This window comes from Actinia tenebrosa, unplaced genomic scaffold (assembly GCF_029948245.1).
Source record: "Actinia tenebrosa isolate PJP-AT-01 unplaced genomic scaffold, QUT_ActTen_1.0 PGA_scaffold7__59_contigs__length_16204524, whole genome shotgun sequence".
Lineage (NCBI taxonomy): Eukaryota > Metazoa > Cnidaria > Anthozoa > Actiniaria > Actiniidae > Actinia > Actinia tenebrosa.
Genome location: NW_028292584.1, coordinates 5632245 through 5651475, shown reverse-complemented (window position 1 = coordinate 5651475; position 19231 = coordinate 5632245). Strand labels below are relative to the sequence as shown.

Sequence of the window (19231 nt, the reverse complement as noted above, 5' to 3'; positions counted from 1 at the left end):
TGTAACTTAACTGGAGCCCGCATTCGCGCCAAAGCTAAAATTTAAAACCATCTGTATTTATTTTGTTATCCTAAAAATTCTGCATTTTTGGCTTTAGTGAGGGGAAAATTTTTGAAACTTATTCAAGTAACTCGATGAAATTTTTTTCATCTCATTTGTCTTTGGCGCGCAATGTTTATCTGTTTATAATTTTTGCTCTTGGGGTAGCTGTGGATTCTCAACGATGTGCATAATCTACATTTTAATGTCAACATGAGTTTTGTTATTAAGAGTACCTCTTGAGATTGCAAAAACATTCGCCTCAAAACAGCCATACATTTTTTATAAGTCGTAAGTCGTCAAAATGAGCAGCCTAAATGTCCCTAAACTCAATGCTTCTAGGCAAAGTAGTTTGGCTTCTATGGAAAACTACCCAAGCTTTGATGAAGTTGAACTGGATAATTTGCTGAAGGAAGAGGGTTTGCAAAAATTTGACGATAATTTTGACGAAGATGCTGTTTCTTTGAGCGTTGAAGAAGGTGACTCTGATGATGGTAACTTTTCTGGATCGCAGGTAAATATTTGTGTTCAATTATGTGTTAGACTGAAGCATGACAAGTTCATTAACCTTTGGTTAGTGTTTGACTTACAGGATAAACGTGTAAAAGCCGGCGAAATGGTTTCCAAACGAGTAATAGTTGATAACCATCTGTCCTTGAGATAAAAGTGATGTCAGCCATGCTTTATTGGACAGATTTGCATAGGGAACTATTAATATTGGTCCTATAGAGCACTATCAAACTCCTTTATTTTTGATTTGTTATGCGTGCATGCATCTAACTTGCTCATTGATGGGTGAGATGACGAGGGGGGGGGGGGGGGGGGGGGGGGGGGGGGAGGGGGGGAGGGGTATTTTAAGAAATTTATAACCAAACTTAGAGGAATTGGGAATTGTTGGGGTGGGTAGAGCAGGTGGTCAAGGTCTTCCTAGTTAGTCTGGTACCCAAGGAAGTCATACTTATTATACTTAGAGGTTCAAGGAGATTGACTTGCGACATGCATATAATTTGCACAATCTTTCTTTTGTATACTGTATTGAGGTGGGGGGGGGGGAGGGGGGGGTAAATGTTTTTTCTCTTAGTGATGATTGGACATTGTGACATTGAATGGCTGCTCAATGGCCAGACACGCATTATGATCAGTCAATATGGTCAAATAGGGGGCAAATAATATACCCGTGAAATAGTTAGGATGAAATAGTAGATAGTTAACGCTTAATTAGACAAGACATAGGAATTCAGTGAGGCATGACAAGGGCACAGACGTTTACTAGAGTAACAACTCAACACGCAAATGAATAGATACGAAAATGCAAACGTCAAATTATACGAAGGAAAAGCATGTACAACAAAATCTTGTTTCAGTTTTTGTAAGTGTGTTTGAAAATATTTAAAAACAGGCGCCCTTGAGTAGCACGTACACTAGTTTACCCGTCATGGTTTGCCTATTTTAACTAATTAGACTTAGGCAAAACCCAAGGTTAGTAATTAGTTAGCTAGTTATTTATTTCACAGTTATATTATTTGCACTCTAGTCTGCCTTAATTCGAAGCATTTGGGCAGACATTAGATGCCAATAAATTATGCCTGGCCATTGTAATTTTGACTGGGCATATTATGGAAGAGGCATGGATGCTTTCTAGAAATATGATTCAATTATAATAAAGATTTTTTTTGTGAGAACATAAAAATACAGTCTAGCATTATTTTGTATTTTCGTTAAAAAAATTACATGAGTTACTAAGATATTTTCATAACATCTCATAGGAGCAGTTATCATCCACAACTCAAGACAGATATGGTGACTCTCTACACCACGCATCATATGTTGGTAACATGGAGAAAATAGAAGAGCTATATGACAGTGGCGCAGGTGATTTAAACTATATGTGATTTACACACTGTGGTCCCATATCCCAGCACCCCCCCCCCCCCCTAATCTTCCTCTCTCTCCCCTTAGTCCCAGCCTCTTTACACTGTAATGAAATGGGAGGAGTAAGACATGTATACTATAATATTTATCCTTATTATTCATTTTTGATAACTTTTTTTAAGATGTGAACGGTAAAGATGGTTATGGACAAACACCTCTGCACTGTGCTATACTTGGACAGCAGCTGGAAGCTACAAAGTTCCTCCTTGACCACAGGGCCAAGGTTTATGTCCTTGATTACAAGCAGGACACGCCAATCCATTGTGCCGTAAGAACTGGAAATGTTGAATTACTAAAGGTATTCTTGAAGGATTCCTAGACTTAGGGGAGGGGAGGGTGGGGGTTATAAGAGAGTATATTTTTGTATTTCATTAGGTCATAATTCATACTTTATTATTCCAAAGTGAACAAAATAAAATGTTTCACTGGATCCATTTTTCTTTTTAATACTACTTTCTTATTTATTAATACTATTTTTTTAATAATATTATTTTCTTTGCAAAGGAATTGCTAGTGGACCCTCGTGTCGATGTTAACTTCAAAGGAAAAGAAAAAGTCTCTCCCCTTCATGTTGCGGTTCAGACAGACCACCCAACAACTGAGAAAATATGCCAGCTTTTGGTAAGAAACATCACAGCATAAACTCCCTTCCTGGCAAAAAATAAACAGTCCCATAAGATTAGGGTTTTCAGCTTACTTTACCCATTTTATTCAACTAAGCAAGGGTTTTCTTCCTTCACAGCTAATGGCAGGTGCTGAGATATCAGCCAAAGACATCAACAACAGAACCCCCTTGTGTTTAGCTGTTATGAAAGGAGCATACGATGTAGTGGATTGCCTATTCCATGATGGTTAGTATTCAATGTTATGACATATTTAGGTCTATTGAGCTGTGGCCTGTTGAACAGGAAGTGGAGGAGAAAGGCACATTTGACTGTCACCTACAAATAAAGTTGGTTATATTTTACTGAGAGATGTGCAAAAGTATGACCTGCTATAATGTATTTTCATACTTTCATGCAGGGGCTTCATATGTAAGCTAACACATTTTGATGCAAAGCTGGCTGGTTTTTACAATTAAGGCATGTAAAAGGTCATTTGGTAGCAAGATGTCTGTACTTAGTATGACAATACAAAAAAAGAATAGTATGACAATACATAAAATGATATGTGGTTTATGTGGTATATTTGAGGTTTGCAGAATATGCATATTTATTCATTTATTCTCAGCTAAAGCTAAGGAGAAATGTAAGATGGAAGATTTGTTGTACGGTGTGGACCAAAATGGCAGTACGATGTTGCACTTGGCGGTAGACACAGGACAGCTGAAGGTAACAATGCAAACAAACTTGGATGTAACAACTTGTTATCGTTCTTAAACTAAAAATTGTTTTCAAAATTTCTTAATTTCTTGCTGTGTTGATGGAAAGGAAGATACTAATTACTTGTGAAAATGAACATTCAATGAATAATTGAGTTGGCAGATGGACGGACAAATAAGTAATGAATGAATGAATGATTTTTTTCTTTCAGATAGTTAAGCTTTGTCTTCAGTATGGAGCAAGAGTAGATAAAGTGAAGGTAATTTGATGATGATGATGATGATGATGATGATGATGATGTTGATGATGATGATGGTGATGATGATGATGATGTTGATGATGATGATGTTGATGATGATGATGTTGATGATGATGATGTTGATGATGATGTTGATGATGATGATGTTGTTGTTGATGATGATGATGTTGATGATGATGATGTTGATGATGATGATGTTGTTGATGATGATGATGTTGATGATGATGATGTTGATGATGATGATGTTGTTGTTGATGATGATGATGTTGATGTTGATGATATGATGTTGATGATGATGATGTTGATGATGGTGATGATGATGTTGCTTTTGATGATGATAATAATGATGTTGATGATGTTGATGATGGTGATGATGATGTTGCTTTTGATGATGATAATAATGATGTTGATGATGTTGATGACGATGATAATGATAATAATAGTTTCATGGTCATCACTCAAGCGAATTCCTGAAAGGACTATAGAATCGTGTCATTTTTTCAATTGTTTTTCTTATTATTTAATGCAGGAATCTGATGGCACTACCGCTGTACACATGGCTTGTACATACGGCTCGTTCGAGATCCTCAAGGTTCTTATCAAGTCAGTGTCATACATCTACTGTTATTCTCAGTCAGACAAGCAAGGACTGACTTGTCTGCACAAGTAAGTGATGATGTGAAGAGGGCTATTTTCGCGTGTCATTTTTCAATTGGTTGATGTGGGATATGTGAACACTACTGGTTAATCGTCATTATGCACACACTTTATAATAGCGATGTTTGCGCTGAGGTCACCTATTAATATCAATAGACCAACCAGACCTCTATTGGCTACTAAAACAGATATCTTTTGTCTTAATGGTTGGCAAATTTGAATGAGAAAAGATTCCTGATGTCAATGTTTGTAAACAGTAAATATCGCTATAGTAACTGGTGTTTTCTTGCCTTACTACAGAGCAGCGATGTATGACCATGTCGACATAGTGAGGTTTTTAATTGATCAGGTAAAGATTTTGAATTAGCTCAGAAATATAATTGTTTATTCTTTGCAAGAGTTAAAACCTTTGTGCATACCACTATTTTAAGTGCACAGACAGGGCACAGTTAAGATTTTATTTGATCTATCCGATTTATCGTCTTTAGGGTATTGAACTAAATGACTTGGATAATGAATTGCGCACACCCTTGTTATTAGCCGCGTCACGTGGTTGTACTGGTGCGGTTGAGATATTGTTAGAGCACGGGGCGGATACTACCTGCAGAGATTCCATGAACAGGACGGTACTTCATTCTGCTGTGGGGCACTCTGATACACTGGCAGCGCTGTTGAAAGTAAGTCCATTTCCTAGTTTCCATCCATCCATCCATCCATCCATCCACCCACCCACCCACCCATCCATCCATTCATCTATTCATTCTTCCATCCATCCATCCATCCATCCACCCACCCACCCACCGACCCACCCATCCATCCATCCACCCACCCATCCATCCATTCATCTATTCATCCATTCATCCATCCGTCCGTCCGTCCATACTGATATGCGAGCAGAATTACTAACCTGCACATGCATCGACGCACTAAGGCAAGCTATAAATTTATTGTTTGATATTATTTCTTACAGCATGTTGGAATTCGTGGAATGATAAACACAGTTGACGAGCACGGCTCAACAGCACTTCACTACGCAGCTCAAGGGGGATTCCTAAAGGTGAGACATGCACATCTATACACCAAATATCTCACATTCTTTTCTGCAAACGAACACTAACCAAACTGACTTTCTGGAAAGTCAAAGATGGGGTAGCGGTAGTAACCGTCTCCTCTTACCCCAGGGGTCTCGGATCTCCTGGACTCGGTATCACACATTTTTTAGCCCCCTCCGAAGGCTACCCCATATATTTTCTCTTGGGATCCCTGTGTTAAATTTTATGGCACAGGAAGTCCAAGGAGCAAAAAATTTCCAAGAAATAGCAGGTACATGAGTAAGACAATGTCCAAATCCTTTACTCTACATTGTTGGTCGCAAATGAAATATCTATCTCGCAGTGTTCGTTGGAGTGCAAACACGCACACACACGAGTCTTTTGGTAAATACATACGCTTCGACAAGGATGTCAAACAATAAATTGTTATTTAAATAAAACAATAATTGAGCTATTGAGCTTATGACCTTAGCGAATCACGGATCATGTATATAAATAAAACAAAAGGTATACAGATACGATAGAAAATAATGACAGCTGATTGACAGCTTCACAGAATATTATGGGTTACCCAAGCTGATCTTAGTAGCGTTTCGGCCTGAGGGCCGAAACAAAAATACACTTTCTAAAAGCCCATTTTAGCCTCCCCCTCCCCTGAATAGACAATGCTTATACTAATAGATAACGCTATTGAAATGTCTCGATGGATTTTATGTCCACTATCAGAACGTGTGTCTATTACAAAGAAGATGGACGAGATCAAGTTCCAACTACCAGGCTTCTGTCAAAGTGCGTAACAATCGAGGAGAGTTACCGTTACACCTGGCCGCGAGGTATGTCTCGATATACGTAAACAGAACTCTTGGTTATCAATAGACCCCTTCACAGTTCCCTCAGTACGATATTTTGTGTCAAAGTCATTCACCCTTACTTCAAAAGACACTTAAAAGAACTCGAATTGGTGAGATGAATGACTTTGACACAAAATATCGTACTGAGTAGGCTTTGTTTACTAATGAGGCCTTACTTGCCTCGCTTTCATTCAATTGTTCCTAGTCCCAACCGAGTTTGGCGGTCATTTTTGAAAGTCGTGTATGCAAATCTATGAGCGATTTGTTGAATAAATATTTTGCCATGGTTGAGCAATCATTTATATACAAGAAGCAGGCCTCACAGATTCACCATAAACGTTTTGAAAGGTTTTAGATTATTTTCTGCTTTCCTTTTTAATTTTTCCTTTTTAATTTTTCCTTTTATTCATTTATTCGATTTTTTCCTACTTTTATTTTTATGTTTTAAACCGGAATTTACTACAAAATGTTTTCGATTTTCTCAACGCCCGCGAAACGGCCTCAATAGTTCTATTAAATAATGCCTTATCTTTCATCATTTTTTCCTCCGCTAGAAATGGTTGGATAGACATTGTCAAGAAACTGCTCCACGCTCGTGGCTTCCATCAGATCGACGCAGTCAACGACATAGAGAGAACACCATTGCACTGCGCAGCGGAAGAGGGACATAGTAACTTGGTGTTTCTGTTACTTGAACACCAGGCCAGCCTCCTCAAGTAAATACATTAGACTCTCATGTAGAGCCGTGGCTATATGAGCGATTTTTTGCTTGTGCAGGCGACACGATTTTTCGAAAGCAAAAACGCATGGTGAAAAATTGCACGTGCAGCGACCGTTGCATAGGCGAAGCGACAGCTGAAAAGATCGAAAAAAGAAAAAAACATCGCGGGAAATCAATCAAATTAGTTTTTTTGTGGCAATGTCACAGACTTTGTATCTTGAGTAGCCACTCTGAAATTTTTTTGCTGCACCCGAGACGCTGGACGTCGCCTGTGCAAGCAAAAAATCGCTTGTTGATTGACTCAACTTTAAATGTTTGCGTTTGATTAATCCGCAGAGCAGAAACTTGTTTTGGTGACAAGGCTGCGCCACATGGTGCGATTGTCATGAAAAATATTGCATCAATTGTCACGTAAGACAAAAACGAAAACGCACCGTGCGTCCGCTTTTATCGTTGCGATTAACGCACTGCAACGTTGGTAGCATTGGCGGGATGTTGTCAGCCAATGAAATGCGACTGTATCGCTGTGCTAGCTTAGTCTCAAGTATAGAAGGATTCCAGAAACGTGAAACGCATTTCCACAATTTTAATGCCTCAGGAATCGCTTCACTTGTGTTTACGAGGACGTCCTAAATATTGTCATCAACAACACAGTACTTTGAACTCCAAGTAAAAAGAAGTTACGCGTGTCCAAGAAACCTCACGATTCCTAGCGCGCAAGACCTTGTATGGTTTATTTTTATTCAAATTTTATGATTTTCTTTAGGGACAGAAATGGTAAGACAGCACTGCACTTGGCTGCTGCTAAAGGGTCCTTGAAGTCAGTAGCAATCATCCTGCGAGCCAAACCTCGCTGTATTAATGAAGTGGACAAAGATATGGTAAACGTAGCTGTTGTTTAGGTTGTTTATTGTTGTGGCTGCTGCTGTTTTGTTTTTTTTGCTGTTGGTGTTGGTGTTGGTGTTGGTGTTGGTGTTGGTGTTGGTGTTGCAGTTGCAGTTGCTGTTGCTGTTGCTGTTACTGTGGCGGTTGCTGTTGCTGTTGCAGTTGCAGTTGCTGTTGCAGTTGTTGTTGCTGTTGCTGTTATTACTGCTGTCGTAACGTCAATCATTTTGTTTCCCACAGAACACTGCTTTGCACATGGCTGCTCAAGGAGGCCACGCCCACATCGTATGCTTCCTGCTGTCAATCAAAGACCAGAAGGTTCTTCCTAACGCATACAACCAAAACGTACTGGACGTGGCTGTAGCAAATGAACATGCGGAGGTTGCTATGGCAATAGCTGAACACAAGAGGTATGACCTCGGTATGACCTTATATGTTGTGTAGTTGGTATTCCTGTGGTGGACAACATATTGTCAAGTTTTGGTTGTAGGGTACCTGTGGTGCACGGCGCGGGAAGCATAACTAATAAGGGTGCGCGCATTTTGTAAACGTTTCTTGAAGAGAAAGACTTTTGCAAAAATTCATAATCTAACTTTTCTGGTTTTAAGAAAAGATTTTGCCCTGAAAATAAGAGAGTATAATATAATTTGCTGGTTTCCTAATAAAGTAAAAAATGTTTTTAAAAAATCCTTCAAAAATTTAGACTTTCGTCGTCAATTGACCCAGGTAAAATGATTGTCACGCTTCATCCAGACACCTAGAGAGCAGTAAGTTTATTAATTGCGACTGATGATTGGATGACATAACAAAAAATATATAATTTGTTGAAGGTGGCGTGACGTGTTGAGGCGTGCTCCTCGAGGAGCTGAAGGACAGATGCAGGTTCTAGTAAAGGCAATACCCCATGTGGCAGAGGTATGGAACAATGTCTTCTACGCTGTCGATTTCTTTCCCTACCCTTCTCTTCCTCTTTTCCATTCCTTCTTCCTTCAGAGTTCTCTTTCCTCCCCCCTCCCCCATCCCCTGTTGTTTCCTCTCTCCTTTCATCCATTTTCCATTTCTCCCTCCCTCCCTCGCCTCTTCCTTCCTTCCTTCCTTCTATTTTTCTTTACTGCCGTCCTTCCTTTCTTCTTTTCTCCTTCCTTCCATGTTTTCTTTCTTAGTTCTTTCCTAATCTTATTTAGCTTACTGTCGCTTACTGTAATTCATTTATAGAAATTCCTTGATAATTGTGTGACAACGTATGGGCCTCCTGACAGTCCTCATTACAAGGTATGGTAACTATGACTGGGGTCCCTGTGTCAGAAGAATCATTTGATGTTCCCAATCAGGAACAGCTAATGATTCCACAGGAATTCCATCTCCCATGCATTCCGATATTACAGGACGTTTATCATGAACAGTATTTGATAGTCAAATACCCTGGTAGCTAGAGTTGCACTCGGCTCCGCCTCGTGCAACTCTTACGCTGCCATCTTGCTCTCCCAACTATCCGCGTGCACCATCAAAATATATTTACGCATTGCTAGAGCATTGGTTAAATAAACTCTCGTCGTATTGTATTGTATTTAACAAATAAAACAGCTGTTTCCGTGCTCCGTTCAGTAATAAAGCACGCAGGAAGTGACGTAAGTGTAAGGAGAAGATGAGCCGTAGGCGAGTGCTTCTCAATCTTCTTCTCCCTTCACTGATAAACACAGTTTTCGACCAATCAACACGCGCGTACTATCCTAACTATATAATAAAGCGAATCAACGAAAAGTTTGCGTTCGTTCATCTAATAAAAACCCAAATAGTTTTTGATAAATAACTATTTATTTGCTTGTTCAGGTGTCGTACGACTTCCGTCTTCTCCAAGGAATGGCGGATGAGAACGATGGTCATTGTGGTTCGTTAGATGCGTTGGAGGTTTGGTTTCCTCACTTATCTTTCCTAGTCTCTACTGGATTAGAGGCTTTGCGCCATTCACGTGATGGCAGCCATGACAAGAGGCACAATAATGGAGCCTTTTCTCCAGGAAAACTAAATTCTTTCTCATGTAAATAAAATTATACCAGATTCAATTGTTCTTGTTTCCTGTCATGGCTGCCATCACGTGATGGTGCAAAGCCTCTATATCTTTAAAAACGTAACAAACCTTTTTTTAATTCGAAAAATACCACTGTGTTTGACGATTACAGACTCATTTACGCAGGGTTAGCCTTATTTCAGTGTCAAATGATTCATAAATACCAACAGTAAAGAATGTAAAGAATGCACTTTGAAATAGGTTACTTGCATCATAGCATCATTTACTACCACTACCAAAATCCCTTTCACACTTTCTTTTGTTCAGTTAAATAGCACCAATCGACCTACTATTTCCATGAGGGAATACACCTTGTATGAGAAAGAAAATTCGCCAAGCATTTTGGTAGTCGTAATGAAATGACACCCTCATGCAAACGTCCTATTCCACGAACTTTTACTGGAACGCATGAATATTCTGCACAAAATCGCGGCTAAACCTGAGCAAAAGAGAAATCAATACCAGAGTGTGTTGGCTGTGAATGAATGAATGAGCTTTATTTCAAGAGGGTAACACATGACAGTTATAATTTAAACAAAAATCATACTGATAACCCAGTGGCTATCACCCAGTGGCCCCAGTGGCTGTACGTGAGAAAGCGCACTGGCAGCCCGCTAATGTCTACGACGTTGAATATCTATTGTAAGCTGAAACTTTCACCTTTGCTTAGAGCTCATTGTACATTTGTTTTCATTTTGTAGACGATGGTGAAGCACAAAAGACTTGGCTGTCTTACACATCCGTTGTGTCAGGCCTTCCTCGACATTAAATGGTAAACAGTAATAAGATACCTAATGATAGAAGGGGAATTAGAATGGATGGATGGATGGACAGAAGGACAAACGGAAGGAAGGAAGGAAGGAAAGAAGGAAAGAAGGATTAGCCGAATACACTACTCTTAAACATACCATAAGGGGAGTTAGAATGGATGGATGGACGGAAGGACGAACGGAAGGAAGGAAGAAAATAAGTATAGAAGGATTAGCTGAATACACTACTCTTAAAAATACTATAATTTCTAGAATGTGCGATCTTAGCTTTCCTTTTGAAATAGAAAACAAAGCAAAAAATAGAATAATGAAACAAACAACTCCTGGATTCGAGGCTAAGCCCGCAACTTTTAGAAATAATGGTATGTTTAAGAGTAATAAATTTAATAGGGGATGAATGAATTAAATTGAAAAGGATGGATGGATAAAATGAACACAAAAGCGGAATAAACAAATGAACAAGCTAATGAATGAAATGCAAATGGATTGTTAAATGATTTAATTATAACTTTTGTACTAGGCGCAAAGCTGGCCTTAACGAAGTCATTCCTCAGTTCATTCTGTTTTTCACATACATCGTGTCTCTTGGGACATTCATCATGTACCAGCCGTGTGCGATATCCGATAGAAATCCTAACAAATTCTCCATGGTAAGTTCCATCTTACATTCCTGTTTTTTGTTTTTTGTTTTTGTTTTTGTTTTTGAAAACAGGAACGTCAAACGATGAGGACTGGCCTTGAAGCATGTTTGCTTCGTAGGCACCTATTCTAAAACAACAAACGTGGTGCAGCTTGGTCTAGCTTGGGTACAAACATCTCTTGGTTATGTCTGTTGTGAAAAAAATAACTGTATTTCTTCAATACAGCAAGGAAGTCACAATAGAGGCTTTCCACCATCACGTGACGGCAGCCATAAGCGTTGGATGGCAGGAACAATGCGATCGTTTTACATGAGAAAGAATTCAATTCCCGAGAGCAAAGGATTTTTATTATTCTGTCATCTAACCACAGTAGGCAGCCCAAGCTATATTATTGGTGCCGGCATGTGATGGTGCAAAGCCTCTGTAGGGAAACTGTCTCTTATACATCTCCCCCAGTGTTTAACGTTACGACATTTGTGGTAACATTTTCAAACTTTTTTCTATTAACAGAATAGAAATGTCAGCTGTGTGAAGGGAGACATTTTGTACTACGGTACATGGGTGAGTCCTATGTAATACAGTTAGGTCTCTATGTTTACTTTACTTATCTTGATATTGATAAGTGATATGTCAGTACTGTGCTTACTCTACTTATCTTGATATTGATAGGTGATATGTCAGTACTGTGTTTACTTTACTTTATCTTGATATTGATAGGTGATATGTCAGTATTGTGTTTACTTTACTTATCTTGATATTGATAGGTGATATGTCAGTACTGTGTTTACTCTACTTATCTTGATATTGATAGGTGATATGTCAGTACTGTGTTTACTCTACTGTATTTTATTATTTTATTCTCTTGGGAATGATTGCAAACCAGAAATACTGATAACTTTGCTTATAATACACTCAACAAAATTACTCGATTCTGATTGGACAAGAGGAGTACAATTAAATCCCGAATTGTACTCTGTAGAGTCCCAATTAAATTCCTCAATTTTGTTGAGTTTATCATTAAAAAAAATCGCACAAACTTCTCGTACAATTCGGAATTTATAGATACTCGTCTAATTGGACTCGCCTAAAAGGCTCGTTCAATTTTGAAAACTTTAAAAACATCATTCGTACCTATAAATAGCGCAGCGTAGCCGTTACGTCATAAAAACGAAGACAAAGGCGAAATTCGGACAAACAAACTTACAATTTAATTTTCACAGCCGATCGCAGTTGATCTTAGTTTACATGGGTTATTATTGTAACTTTAAGTAAAAATAATAAAATCGGTTCGTATAATCCTCCTAGCGGCTAAACAGAATGCAATGTTTGTCCGAATCTTTAAGCTATTTTTAGAATCAGCGCGCTGCGCTATTCCGAATTGTACTCGTGATCGTGCGATTTCCTATACTAATGATTTTTTTAAATATTTTTTATAGCCTTTTGAGGTCCGTAACGATGGGTTACTAACATTACGAGTGCTGTACTGGATATGCCTTAGTATATGTTGCTTAAGAATACCAAAAGAAATCTCTGTTATGAGACAGGTGAGTGCATGAAGGCAAGTGGTAAACATCGATTAATTGATCTTAGATTTAGGAAGCTTTACATTAGGTCTAACTAACCAGTCTGAGCTTGCAAGGATGCTTATCGTTTAAACCAATCCATCCGGTTGGAAACTCGTTTGTTAATGGTAAGAAAAGAGCGGGAAAATTTGACTTCCGACAAATGGCACACGCTCGCGTCTACCGGAAGTACAGAAAAGAGCGGGAAAGGGGGACTGTCTCAATCACAAGATCAAGTTTGCCGAATGTCGCGATATTTATGTTATTATTTATTATTATTATTATTACAGTATCATTAATATTTTATTATTATTATTATATTATATCATATTAATATTTCCATTTTCCCAGGAAATGTCGCGATACTTATATTATTATTAATTATTATTATTATTATTATTATTATTGTTGTTAATATTATATTAATATTTTCATAAACCGTTTTCCCAGGGAATGTCGCGATATTTCACCGATGTTGAGAATGTATTCAATATTATCGCCTTGATCGTCACGATAGTCTTCTTCCTGTACGTGGTGCCCTTCGGTCGTCCCGCGAAGAACTCTGACACAAGCGGTTACCTTCTGACAGTAGTTCTCGTGATCTTCAGTGGAGTGCTCTTTATCAAGCATTTGAGGAAGTACGTGCATATATTCTACTGTAATTCTTAAGCATTGTACATGTGCGGGTAAATGTTACGACACAAAAAACGGTTACGGGACGCTAGTCAATTAATCAGAGCGCGCGTATGTTATATTCAGTAGACGTGTTTTTATTAAGCTTCTAAGGAAGTTGTATATATATTCTACTTTATTTCCTGTTGAGCAAAGCACAGTTACGGTTACAGCGCTCGTGCGTTATATTTAGTGAGGTGCTTTATCGTTCACGGCATGGCTCATGAGCATACGCATTACACGTTCTGAGACATCTTTCCTGAACCAATACGAGGGGTGTGGTACATTTGTAATATGGTGTAAAATCCCACTGCGTACTTTGCCTACTCTCGCACCTTAGTTCTGTTATCCGTCATACTAAATCTGCTCCAAAAACATTTCTAACAAATATCGATATCTTTTTTTTTTCTTTTCAGTTATAAAATCTTTGGTCTGTATGTTACCATGGTGATCAAGATCATCAGGACTTTTATCAAAGTAAGTGGCCGGGGTGGACTGGACCTAATAACATGGCAGTACTCATTATGTTAGACTGATTCAATAAGTCGTAGTCCCTCGTTAAGAAGTCGAAAGAGAGCGAACTGGGACCGACTTACGGAATCATCCTAACATTATGTGTAAAGGTCAAATCTAAAAGTTTACAGGAGTATACTGAATATCTATTGCCCTATTTCACTATGACGTCACATCAAAACATTGTATTGTTTGTATTGTTTAAACGCAAAGGATCATGGTCATCGGTTGGTGTCAAATCAACGCAAATTCACCGAAAATTGTTCTAAAACCCGCATCAATCCACGAAGAGAAGTAGAATAGCCAGCAAACGCACAGAACATTTTTTAGTACATATTAACGCATATTATATCTGAAAACCAGGCCATTTTAGATTAAACTGTTTCGCTAGGAGAAAATTTTGTTGAATTTTCTATTGGATTTGGCGATTCTATCCCCCACATAAACAAGCAGTGACGTCATATGGCCGCCATATTGGATGACGTGACAAAAGAAACCAACACCATTTTTTAATTCAAATCAACCAACATGGCGGCTATGACGTCATATGCATATATGATAAAAAGTAGTGACCAAAAGTACACCATAGATCGAGGGAATTATATAAATCGGTGTGAATATTCTACTCACATTTACTTTTCTTTTAGGTCATATTTTTATTGTTTATGTTTGTGATTGCATTCGCCTTCTCTTTTTACATGATAAATGTCGATAAAACACAGGTGAGTGAAGATTCCCTAATAATTCCTGAGCAAGAAACACAATCACCTCCCCTCCCCTCCTCCCCCCCCCCCCCCCCCCCCCCCCCGAAGCTTTAGTCAAAAGAAATAGGTTTCTCCCTACACAGAAAGCCAAATTCTTACTGATGACCCTTCCCTCTGAATTCCCAAACATTTTTACGAATTTTTTAAAAAAATTTACCAATGTTTTTAACTCAAATTCTTGACACGAATATTTCCCGTTTTGCCGATGTTAGAGCGCGCTCATTTTTAAATAAGCGCAAGTTAACCTGTTTATTTTCCCCTATTTACCCCTACAGCTAGCCTTTAGGACTTTGTACCAATCGATCTTCACTACCTTCGTGTGGATGATGGGAGAGTTTGAATACAAAGACGTGTTGGTGGACAATCCACCTACCTATCTGCCTGGTCTCTACTACTTCTTCTTTTTTCTTTATGGCATTTTTGTTCCAATTATTTTCTTGAATCTGCTCGTAAGTAAATTGTATAACAACTGAAAAAAGAAATAAAGCAGCTATTGTGTAATTTCATCAGATATGAATAATCTAAGGCTTGTGGAAAATTAAAATGAGCCGTAGGCGGAACAATATCAGCTTGCGCGTGCACAGAATACGTGCCTAATGTTCTCCTTCGAGGGAGCACAATGTTGAGCCAATCAGAGCGCAAGTAGCCAGGCGACTGTACAACGAAAGATATAACAGTCGGTTGACATTTAAAAGACGAAAATGGCTGGTATTCACATTGTGTGGGTGCGCCTAGTCTTTCAATACTGCATTCTTTTATCCTCCTAACATAGCCAGTAACCCTCAATACTCGCTAGTCAGCAACGATTCTTGAAGACATCTTCTTTTTCTGCCTGTTGTTTGTAGATTGGTCTTGCTGTTGGTGATATTAGTCGCATCCAGTCGTCTGCAGAATTACAGGTCTACGCTAAACAGGTATCTAGAATCATTAGAATCATTGTACATCTTTAGGGCTATTGTTTTTGTATATGCATATGTATTCAGTTAATTGGTTGTATATGAGTATAAAGGTGAGCTTTTTCCGCGACAGGTCGAACGGTTAATACAGATTGAGAGGGGATTCCCTGAAGCACTGCGCATGCGCACCAGGGTATACGAACATACCGACTACCCCAATATGAAGTTAAGTTTACGAAAAAAGGTAAGTTGATCAGTATTTCATCTTGGAATTAGATGACTTTCTAAATACCAATCAAAAGCCCAAAATAAAGTTAGTACCTTTTTTCCTCTTTACCCTGCTCAGCATGTACACCTATTTCAAAAACCATTGTCATCATCAAAGGCAATAGGTGATAGAAGGCGATAGGCGATAGGTCATTCCGAGACGGAAATGGTTTCGTTGAATACAAGCAACATTGAATCAATCTCAACACTAAGGTCCATGTTCCTAACCCTAACCCTAACCCTATTCTTAGATCTTGGAATGAACTATTTCATATTGCCTTTCGCCTATCGCTCGCCTATCGCCTATCGCCTATCGCCTATCGCCTATCGCCTTTGGCGATGACAATGTTTATTGAAATAGACCTCTTGCATATGACAAAACAAAAGATTTCCAATCTCCTTAGAATTGGAACCTATTGTTTTGTCCCCCGGATTGAGCTGCATTCCAAAGTACTGCAAGGGGTCTATTGAAATAGGCATAATATATGTATGGCATTTTTGTTACCCTTTACACCAATACTGTTCACTCTAATTAGAGCGATTATCGCTCGTGGGAATTAAAGGAGACCCTGCCACTCTGCCTGCAGGGTATTGTTATTAATATGGTATGTGAAGCATCTTTCTAGGACAAGGAGATGTAGAGGCTTTGCACCATCACATGATGGCAGCCAAGACAGGAACAATTGAATCTGGTCCATTCTGATTTACATGAGAAAGAATTCAGTTTCCCTGAGAGGAAAAGACTATTGTTGTGCCTCCTGTCATGGCTTTAATCACGTGAATGGTGCAAAGCCTCTATTAATTCTATCTATCAATCATTTTACATGTTATATGCTTCAAGCGTGATAAATAATATTGAATTTCTTTGAAGTTTGTAGCTTTTTTAGTAAGTCTTGTGACACAAACACGTGACGAAGACAAGAAAGAAGACACGTTAAGAATACGACTGAACAAACACGAAGAAAGGTAAGGGACCGTTCACACGGTCTGATGCAACAGTATCTGGTTGGTTGGGCGAAGGGCAATCTAATCTGATCCAAGCCATAAAGGAGGCTAAAAATATTTTTTTCCCCGTTGTGTTTCAGTATACACGAGATCAACTCTCGTCTTCGCAAACAGACTCAAGAATTCTCCAAAGTGCTGCAGACCATCAAACACATCGAGGACTTTCTCAACAAACCCTCCCCTACATCATTTGATGCAACGTCTTTTACTTCATTCTGAGGGGGAGTTTCTTTGCGTCATCCAGAAAAGTAATAGAGGCTTTGCACCATCACGTGCCGGCGCCATAATCCAGTTTGGGCTGGCTGTGGTTAGATGGCAGAACAATAAAATCCGTGTGCTCTCGGGAATTGGATTCTTTCTCATGTAAAACGATCGTATTGTTCCTGCCATCTAACATGGCTGCCGTCACGTGATGGTGCAAAACCTCTATAGTCCCCTTCACAGTTCCCGGCTGCGCCTTCTTGAAAGGTAGCCGTGCCTTTTGCATCGCAGCGAGACGAACCGTGAGCTTGCAATGATAGAGACATGTGAATAATTGTTCAAGGTATTTAAAATAGGTCTCTATCATTGCAGGCTCACCGTTCGTCTCGCTTCGATGCACAGGCATGGTTACCTTTCAAGATGGCGCTGGGAACTGTGAAGGGGACTATATATTGACTAAATAATGAAATAATTTGGAGGGTCATGGGGTAGATTATATTTAACGGACCAAATAAAATCACTTTACTTCTATATAGTGCTACTACCACACACACCGAATCGAAATATGGCGACCAATTTGAATTTGTCTCTCTTCAAAGCAAAGGCACGGCTACCTTTCAATATGGCACAGGGAACTGCTGTGAAAGGGACTATTGTCTTTTCTCTGTAGATTTTACCTTAGTTACTAACCATTTTACTGCCAACATATTTAAATAATTAATTTATTTGTATTACACATGATAAATGAACATATTTAATTTTTATTTTATATTTGTATTAATTTTTTTGTTTGTTATAGTGATTTTACAATTAACCCTTGAAACTAGGTTACTTATTACTAATGAATAATGGTCAAATGGAGAGCAAAACAAATAGTCAAATAGACGCACAAAAGACAATGGAAAAAAGATCTATATAACTTCTAATTATTATTATTATTTATTTTTTAATTTCTAATTATTACTTGAAATGTTTGTATCTGACTTCAAATTTTGGAACAATTTTACAAAGGTTTTGATCCGCAAACACAAATCTTCATTTCATTTCATTTCATTTCATTTCATTTCAAGTAATATCATGAAATAAGCTGTCAATAGGACGTTTACATGATGGCGTCATTTGACTCCCACTACCAAGATGCTTGGCGACTATTTTCTTTCTTATTTAAATTTGTATTCCCTCATGAGAATAGTAAGACAATTGGTACTAATTAACTGAACAAAAGAAAGTGTGCAAGGGAGTCTGGTAGTAGAGGTCAATGACGCCATCATGGAAACGTCCTATTATCGTATTTTTAACATAACTTCTAATTAGGTTACCAACTATTTCATGGTCTCAGGAAAATCACTAAATACTTGTATATACCTATATGAAAAAACGTTTTGGTCGGAGGTCTGAAATCTGAGACAAGTACGAGCTGCAAATGTAATATATTTATAGCAGAACAGCGTAGTTTCCTTTTTCATAATACACTCAACAAAATTACTCGATTCTGATTGGACAAGAGGAGTACAATTATGTGCCAAATTGTGCTCTGTAGAGTCCCAATAGCCCACTTCCGAGATATGCTTCACTTGTGCTTTGTGCTTCACGCACGAAGGTTTCAGTATGAGGCTACGTGCTAAATGCTCAGTCATTCGTGACATGCGGTAAGAATTAATTTAATTTAGCACGGAGCCTCATACTGAAACCTTTGTGCGTGACAAACGAAGCCTATCTCGGAGGTGAGCTATTAAGTTGCTCAATTTTGTTGAGTGTATTATAAACAAAATACCGCACAATCTTCTCGTACAATTCGGAATTTATAGATACTCGTGATGTTTTGAAAGTTCTCAAATTGAACTCGCCTAAAAGGCTCGTCCAATTTTGAAAACTTTCAAAACATCACTCATACCTATGAATTCCGAATCGTACTCGAGATCGTGCGATTTCCTAGACAAATTTGAATATGAAGCATGACGTTTGAGTTAGACGTGACTTTTCGAATTTTAGCCAAAAAACATAAAAGCACAAAAGTTCCCTTTAGTCTCATATCACCCATTATTTCAGATTTCGAATCGTCAACGTTTTTTGAAATAGGTGTATACTCTGATCATTGCTTACAACTTATTATGATTCTGATTCTTATATCAGTTGAAACACTATAGTAAAACT

The 19231-nt window shown here is 38.4% G+C and overlaps 1 protein-coding gene across 2 annotated transcripts; it reads left to right on the top strand.

The window, feature by feature from the left end:
- The first annotated feature begins 219 nt into the window (after positions 1-219).
- On the top strand, positions 220-17835 carry LOC116297306 (transient receptor potential cation channel subfamily A member 1). 2 transcript variants are annotated; one of them, XM_089039601.1, is made up of 30 exons: positions 220-553; positions 1806-1911; positions 2094-2269; positions 2476-2592; positions 2714-2822; positions 3202-3302; positions 3505-3552; positions 4082-4218; positions 4510-4558; positions 4698-4886; positions 5180-5266; positions 5988-6094; positions 6667-6828; positions 7600-7714; positions 7959-8128; positions 8549-8633; positions 8934-8990; positions 9549-9626; positions 10488-10558; positions 11077-11206; positions 11708-11758; positions 12634-12741; positions 13210-13397; positions 13848-13908; positions 14592-14666; positions 14984-15157; positions 15554-15622; positions 15738-15848; positions 16743-16837; positions 16957-17835. In XM_089039601.1, the coding sequence occupies exons 1-30, from the start codon at positions 344-346 to the stop codon at positions 17093-17095; spliced, it is 3375 nt and encodes a 1124-aa protein (XP_088895727.1). In that variant the 5' UTR covers positions 220-343; the 3' UTR covers positions 17096-17835. The 2 variants fall into 2 exon arrangements, with proteins under 2 accessions (XP_088895727.1, XP_088895728.1); XM_089039602.1 differs by lacking the exon at positions 220-553 and adding an exon at positions 1270-1518.
- The last annotated feature ends 1396 nt before the right edge of the window (positions 17836-19231 follow it).